Source organism: Python bivittatus, unplaced genomic scaffold (assembly GCF_059951505.1).
Source record: "Python bivittatus isolate LINGU-HERP-01145 unplaced genomic scaffold, Pbiv_v1 ctg000220_np1212, whole genome shotgun sequence".
Taxonomy (NCBI): domain Eukaryota; kingdom Metazoa; phylum Chordata; class Lepidosauria; order Squamata; family Pythonidae; genus Python; species Python bivittatus.
In genome coordinates, this window is record NW_028277048.1 from 14,813,702 (window position 1) to 14,826,562 (window position 12,861).

Genomic DNA, 12,861 nt, shown 5'->3' on the forward strand with positions numbered 1-12,861 from the left:
GTGAACGTGCTTCATAGAAGCAAGACTTTTCCTGAATACTGCATTGTGCAATATACATGTATAATAAGTCACAAAGGGATCTTCCATATAGCTGTGTTACTGTGCATTCCTCTCATTCTTGAGTTATCAGAAAAATGTGCTAGCATAATTTGGGCTACCCTAATGGGTGAACTCTAATTTGCCTCAGTAATGAGACTTGTAAGTAGCCACTTTCTTAGTTTTACTATGAAATAATTTAAGCGTAGGAATTCCTTTGGCTTTGCCAGCCAGTTCGTCTTCTGGAAGACTGGTAGACCTGTGTCCAGAAGAATCCAGCTGACAGAGATCACATGGTACATTGAGAATGCTCCCTCCTGTTTCATTATGGTTGTCCTCCACCCCACTAACCTGTTAGCTGGACTGTCTTTGGATAGAAGTTTACCAGTCTTCCAATCACTTGGTTCAGAAAGGGACACTGATACAACTCTTGTTAATTTCACTTAGCTCCCAAATATTCCAGTTGATAAGTTGTGCTTGATGGCATTGCTGGTAGCAAATGTTTGCAATCAGCTGTACCTGGGAGTATCCTATGGTGTGTGCAAAATGGTATTAGAAGAAGCAGAATGGCACTACTTCCCTCTCCAAATATTAAAACAATAGAAAACATGGACATGCAAACCCCTTGTTGGGAGAAGCAGTAGAAAACCTTTAATTCACTTACATGGGACAGAACCAGCACTCTTTCTGAGTTTAAATTAACCAACATTCTTTTTTTAAAAAACTGACAGGTCTAATGGTCTTTTGAAAGAACATTAAACAGATCTCGTGCTCCTCCAGACCAGTATACCGGTGTTAATAAGGAGCCCATGTAATGCCTGAACAATGCCTGAGCAAAGTGTAGGTCAGGCATTATATGAATACATGTCTCTGCAGAAACCAGGTGTCCAGTTTCTCCTCTAGCCCAAGCCAAATGGCCATGCAGAGCAATGACCAACAACCAGAAGGGAGAGGGCATGCCAGCAGCAACCTCAACAATTCATAGGAACCTGGCAAGCTAAACTGTCTAAAAACAGTTAGTAAGGAATGTTTGTGTCACAATTGGCAGGATTTTAAGATGAACCTGAAGAGGTTTTACAATAGCTGAGGGTAAACATTCGAGTTTCTTGCAGAAGTTTCTTGCCAGAGGTGATTCTTAACGCAAATGTACAGGTAGTCCCCGGGTTAAGAACGCCTGTTTTATAGACGATCTGTAGTTAAGAACGAAGCCTATTGTAGCAAAATTCAAGTTAAATACACAGCAATTTGAGTTGGTTCAAGTTCATTACACAATATACAGTATTATACAATAATACGGTTCCAGCTTACATACAAATTCGACTTAAGGACAGACCTTGGGAACAGAACTTGTTCTCAAACTGGGGACTACCTGTATAGTACTGCCAGTCAAGGAATTAAGTTTGCTGAAAAGCTGCAGCGTTAATTATCTTCTGTGCATCTAACTGATATTTTCCTCCTCATCCTCCTTTTAGAGCTGCTGGCAAACTGTTCAAGTATGGGTTGCCAACACCATTGTGTCCCGACTCTGAGTGGACCAACATGCTATTGTAACAGTTCCTTCCAGTTAGCTGAAGATGGGAAAAGCTGCAAAGGTAGGTGAAAAATACACAAATAGGCTACATTTATGGGTTTTCCTTAGACAGACCTCACTCATAAACTCTCTCTCCTTCCATCATGGGTAAGAACAATGATAAATTGGTTGTTGTTGCAGTTTTTAAGATGCTTATTCAGAGGTTTTTCCATCACAAGCCACATTGAAAAATGTGAGAGATGCAGTGGACTTCCGGGGAAGAAATGGCAGACTGAAGATGGAGCTGATGACTGCAGCGAAATGAAGAGCCGGCAAATAGACTGGCTCTTTGATAATTCCTCTCCAGATAAGGAGAGGACTTGAGATCGCCCACAACTGCTCCAGACAGTTGCTCAACACAAGGAGATTGCAAGACAGCAGTCTCCTGCGGGTTCAGAGCTCTAGGAGATGAGGGAATAGCCATCTTTTTGCTCAAACCACGGTTGATGCCTTTGAAAGGATACTGGCTTTGCACATTTGTTTTTCTAATCACTTTAGGAAATTGCTTGTTAACTGCTTTTCAGCTATTAGGAACCTTTGGATTGACAAGTTTTACAGCACCGGGTGAGTTTCCTTCAATCCTTAGCAAAAGAAGTTTTAAATACAAGTTTAAGGACTTAACTTTTTTTCCTGGAATAAACAGCAAAAGTATGATTAAAATGTTGGTTTTAGAAAGTTACAAATGGACTAAGGGTCCAGGTAAATTTGAAATAAGTTTTTGGAATTAATTATAAAGAATCCTTCCTGTGAGACAATGCTTTTGTTCTGAATTAAAAATAATAATAATAAGACTTTAACAATTGGACACTAGAGAGGACTAAAAGGAACTAAAGATTGCAATTAAAGGAGAAGAGCAAACTCAACTTGCTAATACAGAATGAAGCAAAATTTTAACATTGGACATAGTGAAGGATATTTTTGAACAATGGACCCAGAAGTTAATTTTAAGAGTGTCTGCCTCTACAGCTAGACTGTGTTTAAAAGATGTTATGGAAGAGAAACATGTTTTATCTGATAAGACTGAGACTGATTTGAAAATGGATTTAAAAATGACAGGCTACAAGAATGACATGGAAAAAGATGTTACACTGGACATATAAAAGAAGCCAGCTGATGTCTTAATAATTAAAAGGGATATACAAATAACAAACCAAGAGAGTGACCCGGATAATTTTTCTATATTGGATTTACAAAAGAGGCTTGTTAAAGCTTTGAAGAATTTTGTGAGAAGGGACAAAGAAAAAATGAAAAGAAATCAAGTTCTAGGACATTATTTGAGGAGGCTAAAGATCAAGATTGTCAGAAGTAAAAGGAAGGAATATAAAGTTGGTTTATTTGATCAAGGTTAAAATAGATGTTATCTCTGGTAACCCTTAATGGATTTTTGCTGACATCAGGACTGAACTGACAAGACTTTATGGATTTGTTTATAGATAAGAGATGGGATATGGGAAGAAGAGATCATTTATTGTATTTGAAGAGAAGGTGATAAGTTACTAAAATTGTTTATACTTGTAGTGATGAAGGGGGAAATAATTTCTTTATACTGTATATTTTTCTTTTCTGCAACTTCTATTTTTTCTTTTTATTCTTTTCTTTTCTCTTTTTTTAGTTTGTATTAGTTTGTATTATTTTAATTGTAATTTTTAATAAAATTACTATAAAAAAAAGAAAGAAAAATGTGAGAGATGCCATACAATATAAACTAGCTCTTAGCTGTCTTTCAGGGGCCCTGAATTCTGGATCCAGGTTTTCTATATCAGTTTATATCTATTTAAGTAAATAATTTCTTCTTGTTATACACATTGTTATAGACAAGAATGTTCTATCCATGTTTCTTTCAGTAAGTCAGTGGCATTTTATTTTTCTGAAAAATTTGAGGGTGATCCTTAAAAACTATGGGATTCAAAAGTGATACAGGCACAACTTTAAAAATTAGGTCTTAATATACAGTCAGGTCCAGAAATATTGGGACATCGACACAATTCTAACATCTTTGGCTCTGTACACCACCACAATGGATTTGGAATGAAACAAACACAATGTGCGTTAACTGCAGACTGTCAGCTTTAATTTGAGGGTATGTATATCCAACTCAGGTGAACGGTGTAGGAATTACAACATTTTGCATATGTGCCCCCCACTTGTTAAGGGACCAAAAGTAATGGGACAATTGGCTTCTCAGCTGTTCCATGGCCAGGTGTGTGATATTCCCTCAGTACCCCAATTACAATGTGCAGATAAAAGGCCCAGAGTTCATTTCAAGTGTGCTATTTGCATTTGGAATCTGTTGCTGTCAACTCTCAAGATGAGATCCAAAGAGCTGTCACTATCAGTGAAGCAAGCCATCATTAGGCTGAAGAAACAAAACAAACCCATCAGAGAGATAGCAAGAACATTAGGCGTGGCCAAAACAACTGTTTGGAACATTCTCAAAAAGAAGGAACGCACTGGTGAGCTCAGCAACACCCAAAGACCCGGGAAACAACGGAAAACAACTGTGGTGGATGACCGAAGAATCCTTTCCCTGGTGAAGAAAACACCCTTCACAACAGTTGGCCAGATCAAGAACACTCTCCAGGAGGTAGGTGTATGTGTGTCAAAGTCAACAATCAAAAGAAGATTTCACCAGAGTGAATACAGAGGGTTCACCACAAGATGTAAACCACTGGTGAGCCTCAAAAACAGGAAGGCCAGATTAGAGTTTGCCAAACGACATCTAAAAAAGCCTTCACAGTTCTGGAACAACATCCTATGGACAGATGAGACCAAGATCAACTTGTACCAGAGTGATGGGAAGAGAAGAGTATGGAGAAGGAAAGGAACTGCTCATGATCCTAAGCATACCACCTCATCAGTGAAGCATGGTGGTGGTAGTGTCATGGCGTGGGCAAGTATGGCTGCCAATGGAACTGGTTCTCTTGTATTTATTGATGAGGTGACTGCTGACAAAAGCACCAGGATGAATTCTGCAGTGTTTCGGGCAATATTATCTGCTCACATTCAGCCAAATGCTGCAGAACTCATTGGATGGCGCTTCACAGTACAGATGGACAATGACCCAGAGCATACTGCAAAAGCAACCAAAGAGTTTTTGAAGGGACAGAAGTGGAATGTTATGCAATGGCCAAGTCAATCACCTGACCTGAATCCCATTGAGCATGCATTTCACTTGCTGAAGACAAAACTGAAGGGAAAATGCCCCAAGAACAAGCAGGAACTGAAGACAGTTGCAGTAGAGGCCTGGCAGAGCATCACCAGGGATGAAACCCAGCGTCTGGTGATGTCTATGCGTTCCAGACTTCAGGCTGTGATTGACTGCAACGGATTTGCAACCAAGTATTAAAAAGGGAAAGTTTGATTTATGATTATTATTCTGTCCCATTACTTTTGGTCCCTTGACAAGTGGGAGGCACATATGCAAACTGTTGTAATTCCTACACCGTTCACCTGAGTTGGATGTACATACCCTCAAATTAAAGCTGACAGTCTGCAGTTAAAGCACATTGTGTTTGTTTCATTCCAAATCCATTGTGGTGGTGTATAGAGCCAAAGATGTTAGAATTGTGTGGATGTCCCAATATTTCTGAACCTGACTGTATATTGTATTTTAATGCCTCTCAGCAATGATCCAAGTTCACTACTGTTTAGTTCATAGTAGCTCCTGGATAATAGCCTCTCCAAGAACCCACATTCCTTCAACAACATTTACTGTATGGTGTATCTGTTAAGTGTGTAATAAGACAGTATTTGATTTATGCCATCAAGTAGCTTATTTGGAGAGAAATTGTGTCAATTTAAATTGAGTTAAGTTTATTATTAATACAGTATTCCAATGTGGTATAATAACTAAGGGATTGGACAAGAATCAAGGGGACTCAAATTCTACTCCTCCCTCTGACCCAAAGTCGAAAGCCCTCTGAGCAACTTTGGGTTAGTCATACTCTCTCGGCCCCATCTGCCTAAATTTATTTATTTGTTTAAAAGATTTGTATGGCTGTCCATCCTAAACAGCTCTGGGTGGCTCACAACAGCAATAAACCCAGTAACTACAAAACCTAACCATAAAACAATAAAATAGTAAAACGATCAGACAAAAACAAAAATCCTAGGCCTTAATCATCCCCTTAGGATGGCCCACTACAAGCTCCAATTATCTTCATTTCATTCTTTCTATTCTATTCCATCTTATCCTAGCACCTTGGTAAAAAGCCAGGCCTTGATGGCCTTCTGAAAGGCTAAAAGGGTGGGGGCCTGCCGAATTGCCGGGAGGGGGAGAGTGTTTCATAAGGTAGGGACAGCCAGGCAACAGGCACACTTCCGAGGTCCCACTAGGTGGCAAGATTTCAGGGAAGGGATCTGGAGCATGCCTACCCTATCCAATCTAATGGGGCGGGCAGATCTTCTTAGGGAGACGCGGTCCTGCAAATAACCAGGCCCTGTGCCGTGTAGGGCTTTAATGGTGATAACCAGCACTTTGAATTGTACCCGGAACGAAACTGGGAGCCAGTACAGCTCACACAATAGTGGTGTAACGTAGACGAACCTATGAACACCCATTATTGTGCGTGCCATTGCATTCTGGACTAGTTGTAACTTCTGAGTGGTTTTCAAGGGTAGCCCCATATAAAGCACATTGCAGTAATCAAAATGGGAAGTGACTAAGGCATGAGTGACCATGAGCAAGCCCTCCCGGTCCAGGAAAGGGTGCAATTGGCACACAACACGGATCTGTGCAAAGGACCCTCTAGCAACGGCTGCCACCTGCTCGTCAAGCAGGAGCCGTGAGTCCAGGAGGAGCCCCAAATTGTGCAACCACTGAGTCCAGGGGAGTGCAGCCCCGTCCAGAGTCAAAGATGACAAGCGGCTGTTGCTGTAGGGAAATTGGAGGAGCAAGTGCTATGTATGCCATCTTGAGATTCTGCAGAAAGGTGGGATATAAGCAGGGCTGTGGAGTCGGAGTTGGAGTCAGAGTCAGAAGCAATTCTTGGGTTACTGGAATTGGAGTCGGTAAAAATGTAAATTTAAATTGTATATAATATAAATAATATAATATGTTAAAATTTCCTATTTCATAGATAGTAATTTGATTAACCTATTTTTTTCAGGATATATTTTAATTTTAATGCCTTGTATGCTACGTGCTTGCAGTCGATATAGGAAATAAATAATTAGTATACTCACGGCTCCTGCTCAAAGAGCAGGTGGCAGCCGCAGCCAGGAGGGCTTTTGCACAGCTTCGGGTTGTGCACCAGTTACACCCCTTCCTGGATCGGGATGCCCTTTGAATGGTCACTCATGCCCTTGTTATCTCCCAGATAGACTACTGCAATGCGCTCTACATGAGGCTACCCTTGAAGAGTATCTGGAAGCTTCGGCTGGTCCAGAATGCAGCTGTGCGAGCTATTTTTGGGGTCCGAAGAAGGACCCATATAATACCTTTGCTCCGTGAGCTGGATTGGGTACCAGTTTGCTTCCGGGTCCAATTCAAGGTGTTGGTTATCACCTTTAAAGGCCTATATGGCATGGGGCCAGGCTACCTGAGGGACCGCCTCTCCCCCACGATTTCAACCCGTCCCACCCGATCTCACAGAGCGGGCATGCTCCGGATCCCCTCGGCAAAAGAACTCCGACTAGCAGGGTCCAGAAGGCGGGCCTTCTCTGCTGTGGCCCCGCCCTTTGGAACATCCTGCCCCCGGAGGTGAGACAGGCCCCCTCACTCCAGGCCTTTCGGAGGGATTTGAAGTCCTGGCTCTGCCATCTGGCCTGAGGCGGGGAGGGAGGTTGTCAGAAATGGGGTTGGCTAGCCCCCTAGAGGCCTGGTGTTGCTTCCATCGGCCTCCTGGATTTTTTTCTCTTCTTTCCATTTGTGTAGATGTGTTTGTCTTTTTATAAATTTTAATTATGTATTTATTTATTTTAATTTGATGTAAACTGCCCAGAGTCCCCCATTGCGGGGAGATGGGTGGGGATAAGTCTATGTATAAATAAAAATAAATAAAATAAATACTTATAATTTAATATATAATTAAAGGAGTTGGAGTCGGAGTTGAAGGTTTTATGTGCCGACTCCACAGCCCTGGATATAAGTCTAACAGACAAAATCTAAAATTATTGTTATTCATCCTTTTTAATTTGAATTTCTCTCTCTCAGGTTGTTTTTGTTTTGTTATTGTTTGTTTGGATTTTTATTTTATTTTTTGTAAGCTGCTTTGAGCCTTGTTGGATTGAGTGGTGTGTAAATTGTAGTAAATACTGCAACTAAAATAAGTATTTTTCCTCCCTGAGTTTTTGTAATTGTCCTTTTTCTCCTCATTCAAAACAGATTTTGATGAGTGTACTATTTATGGTACCTGTAGCCAAACCTGCACCAACCATGATGGTTCCTACATATGCAGCTGTGTTGAGGGATATCTGCTCCAGCCTGATCACAAATCTTGCAAAGCCAAGAATGGTACATCATTTCTTTTTATTCCTGGTTGAATATCCTGTAGGCCACGGCTGCCACTTTGCAAAGCATTTCTATTTTTAAGTGCCAAAGCTCAGTTTGATAGGTCTTTCAGTTTCTCACAAATATGTGTGTCTGCTGAAAATGCAGCTATTTTCTGTTGGTTTCTGTAGCAAAAGCTACCAGGTTATTTCCTCAGAAACTTTGAATTGTTGACACCGTGAAATGGTCTTTACCCCTAATACCTTGAAATTCACTCCCTTGAGCAAAGTTGCCTTGCTAGTAATGTGCCCCCAGTTTGAAGTGATTTGCTGTTTGTACAAGAAGCACAAGTATCCTATTTACCTGTGATTTCTTTTTCATTGGTGATAGGAAGCATGGCAGTGTGAGAATCTGCTCCTATAGTAGTTTGTTTTTTCTTACCTGCCTTCCTTAAAAATTTCCCCATAGGTTTTGTTGCTGTTTCTAATGTTAGTGAAAAGAACTCATTCTGTATGCACACTGTTGGCATACAGTTGTTACTTTGGGGTTTCCCTTGCAATTGCATTTGGGATGTTTCTCCTGTGTATCTCTTTGAAGAAAGATGTGACCTGGCCTTCAACCTTGCTTCTCCATTGGTTTTTCTTTTCTTATCAGAACCAGTAGAACGACCACCCATCCTACTCATTGCCAATTCTCAGAACATCATGGCTACCTACCTGAATGGTGGGCCTGTCTCCAACATCAGCCCAACTAGCACCAAACAGACTACTGCCATGGACTTCAACTACATAGAAGACACTGTCTGCTGGGTCCATGTTGGTGACAGTTCCTCCCAGACTATTCTCAAATGTGCCAAAATCCCTAATCTCAAAGGGTTTGTTGAGGAACGGACTATCAACATCTCTCTCAGCTTGCATCGTAAGTAGTAGTTTGTTGTGTTTCAATTCTAATGAACGGAATTATGTTCTTCTTATGGAAAGTCACCTGATGCTTAAGGTACAAAGTACTAGTTGATTTTAAAGGAAAAAGTAATAGGATTGATTTTTTTTATTCTCCCTTTTTATTATAATAGTTGCTGGTTTTATAATTGTTTAGGCTGTTGCTGTGGTTTTTCTACAGCAAACCAGTGATGTCAGCTGTTGTAGTTTTTCTGATTCTAGGATATGCCTATGGAAGAAAAGTATTTTGGATATGGTAAAGCCTCCTTTTACCACCTCCTGATCTTCCCACAGAAATCCTTCTTCTCACTCTTACTGTTGTTGGATAGAACTGGAGGAGGATGTATCAGCAACTTCTCTCTCTATTAGTGTCCATCTTCATCTGGAGACAGGGAGCTCCACAGAATCCTGTGGCTACTGCCCAAGAAGCATAGGACTGTATCTCCTTGGTTGGCAAAACTTTGCAGAAAATGGGAGCTTTACACGTAGTTAAAAATACAATGTTTATTTTATCAGAAATGAAACAGAGAGGCAAAAGGGGAAGCATGTGGGAAATATATGTTCATAGACCTCAGTTAAATTATTAGCATCTTTGTGTTTTATAATGAAGCGGTTAATCTCCCCTGTAAAAATTGGAAATCCCTAGATGGGGCGTGAAGAATGTTCTTGATCACCAAGAGAGATTGTGTCTGAATACAGTTTTGTCTCCAGACCCCAAACAGGCAGCTAGGTTGTCCTATACAGCATATTCATAATTGTCCTCTGCCATTTCATTTGTGGCAAGTTACATAACTGATGTTTGAAAATTTAACTTTGTAATTGAGAAGTCAAATATTGAAGAATGCATAAATTTGTCATTTATTTTGCATTAAATTTTATGATAAGGACTAGGGGAATACTAGGGCTGTGCAGCACTTCGGATTTGAAGACAAAAAATTGATTCAGAGCTCTGGTGGGTGCCGACATAGTGTGCAACTCTTAAACCATCCTATATTTTCCTGGGATCATACAGTGGTTCCTTTAAGATCTTTTTCCTGGGAGAAGAGGCACCTGTCTTGGGAATCACGAATGACTATATTTGTGCCCATTCATGGTCTGAAATACCTCTTTGCCTTTGAATTTGAAGCATAGCAGCCCTAATTAATGCATTTTAGTGCATTCATTGGTAGACCTCTTCCAGGCACCAGCTGGTTTAAATGGATGTTCTTTTTATGTTATCAAAATGTTCTTGCATTTATTTTTTAATCTAAAGCTCAGGCCTAGTTATACTGCAGGCAATATTTAGGTTGAGGATTAAGAGAATCTAGGTGGAGAATCAAGGAAATAATTATGTAGCAGAGTGGATACTCCATAATTTATGTGTTACATCCCACCGTTTCAATTTAGAGCTGGGATGAGGGAATCCCTAGATCTACACTGTTCTACCTTGGTGAAAGTAACTACAAGTTCAGTTTCCCAATCATGCCTGAATAAATTTACTTGTCTTCCCTGTATCGTTCACTGAGCAAAGTGTGTAATATGGGATATAGAAGAACAGATTTTTAGACTATTGTTCTGTTAAAATGTACAAATATACTGTTAGCTTCTGCTGGTATAAGGGATGAAGGAGAAATCTGATAAAATTGAAAAGAAAATGACAAACTGATTTTTCAAAGTAAATATTCTCTGAATGAGAGCTTCCAAAATGTATGTATGGGAAGATCACTCAGTGGCCCAGTACAACATAAGGCTGACAAAACAATTACCAAATGGGTAAAAATAAGTATAGGAAAAGTGCTGCTTGTGGGTTTAGAGGCCGGAGCAGCTGAGAGGTGGCGACAGAGTCCACCAGTGGGATAGGACCTCCACGTTACGTATATTGACCACTGTGTAAACAGCATTCTGAACCGTATTCCCAGGGATTGGGTGGAGTGTTTGGATTCTTCATTTTATTCATTTTTAGTTTAGTTTTATTTATTTTTAGTCATTGTTAGTATTTCTTCTTGGAAAATGCTGTGCACAGATTTGATGGTCTCTAAGTTTGAAGCAACAAGACCTCCGTATGCTTTTTGACAATTTTGACATGTGTAGACTCAGATGGAAACCAAACTGTGGACTGGAATATACATATTCTGAATATGGTGTATTTACTTGCTAGGACCATAATGCCCTGCAATTTAGATCCATTTAAGAATGGGTAAAAATAAAAGCTGTTAGCCACCACTGATGTTTGAAATTTCTTTTTGCAATCATTGCAGTGGGAAGGATAACTTCTGGGTCAAGCCAATTTTCTTACGACATATCCAGGGAAGCAAGTTAATTCACAACATCCTACAATTTATTGTAAGAAAATAGTTGTTGGATAGAAAATGAAGCAAGAGGCAGCAGATTAAAATAGGTTCTTAAAGGAACAGATAGAAGCCTAGTTCACTCCCTTGGTTTTTAAATGGAGTTTGCTATGTGATGCACTGTGTCTCCTTTTGACAATGCATCATTTTTGTCTGAAGTCCTCAAATTTTGCAAAGTTTTGCTGAAATTCTCAAATCCATGAGGTAGTCCTTGGAGACCCTTGGACAGGGGTGAGTCCACAAGTCCCAGGTGAAAAAGAAGCCTAGTGAAATTTTTGGTTCTTCATGAACCAAGATTTGGATGGATTAACTGCTCCTTAGGTAGAGGACTCTGATCCATATTTAAAGTGCATCTGCACTCACATTGCTCCATCATCCAAAATTGTGTTGGGAAGCCAGTGGGCCAGAAGAATCGATGGTAATGTTATTCCTCCTAAATCCATCCACAGAGAAAGTCAAAGATACATCTGTAAAATTCTATACCTGTTCTAATGCCCTGGTGGTATCATATCTGGTATCTAATCCACCAATATGCTGTATGTACTGAATTCCATACAAAAAATCTTAGCATACTTAGATTAAACCTAGTTTATATTGCCTTCCTCTTAATAGTAGAATAAGTTTTGAAATGTGACCAAATTTCAGAAACTTTCAGGAAACACTGCCCTACATTGTTGGTCATTCATTTTCCAGGAAATCTATGGCAAAGCAAAGACTTTCATTAAGGTATTAACTTACTGAACTATTCCTCATATACTTGATCTTAAAATATAAGATCCGTATCTGTCCATTGGTGTGTTGAATTTGAGATTTGTTTTTCTTGCCTTCCGACATACAAATAGGTCATATTTAGGCTGTTCCTGGGCCTAGCTGTTAGGAGCCAGTTTCTGTTGTTTCTGAACACTCTCACTGTTCCTCCAGTGACACTCCCCCCCCCTCCAAAATTCTACTCAGCCTTTTTTTCCAGGAAATTGTGTAATTTCAGAGAAGTCACCTCTTAATACTAGGGTTGCTCAAGTGCCTTCATGTGTTGTTTTGCTTATTATTTATTTTAGTACTGAATGACTGTTGGCCAAATAGACGCTCTTTCTCAACCTGGAGGTAGTAATTGAGAAAAAAATCTCAAGCCATCTGGGAATCAGGATGATTCATACAGAATATGAAGTGCAGATTGTGGTTGGGTCCTCTGGGCTCTGATGCTGTAAAGAAATATTGCTAATTGTTTGTGGCTTGTTTTTTTTCAAAGCAGGCAGCCAAGGAAGGAGCCTTAACAAAGGAGGAATCATTTAAATAGACCAGGCTAATGTATTGAATTCTGTTTTGTGCTGCTCGCTCCAACCTGTGCCATTCACTTCTCTAGCCCAGCTTTGTTGATCACCTGCAGATAGAAACTGAGGGCCATATAGATTTCTTTCAGTAAATTATACCTCTCCTACACATTTGATTTCTATGGTGGCTTTCTGTCAGATGGGAGACCACCTGGGAATCTGTTCTTGTAAACAGGATAGATCTTGGATCCAGCCCAACGGGACTCATATGATGTTCTGTAGAGTTTCTGCA

The 12,861-nt window shown here is 40.1% G+C and overlaps 1 protein-coding gene across 3 annotated transcripts in view; it reads left to right on the top strand.

Moving 5' to 3' along the window:
• Positions 1 to 12,861, top strand: part of LRP1 (LDL receptor related protein 1) — a 304,990-nt gene that overhangs the window by 117,192 nt on the left and 174,937 nt on the right. For all 3 annotated transcript variants that reach the window (XM_088137949.1, XM_088137950.1, XM_088137951.1), the window contains 3 exons: positions 1,509 to 1,628; positions 7,932 to 8,060; positions 8,691 to 8,954. In XM_088137949.1, the coding sequence (XP_087994075.1) occupies positions 1,509 to 1,628; positions 7,932 to 8,060; positions 8,691 to 8,954 (513 nt within the window). The remainder of the gene's footprint in view (positions 1 to 1,508; positions 1,629 to 7,931; positions 8,061 to 8,690; positions 8,955 to 12,861) is intronic.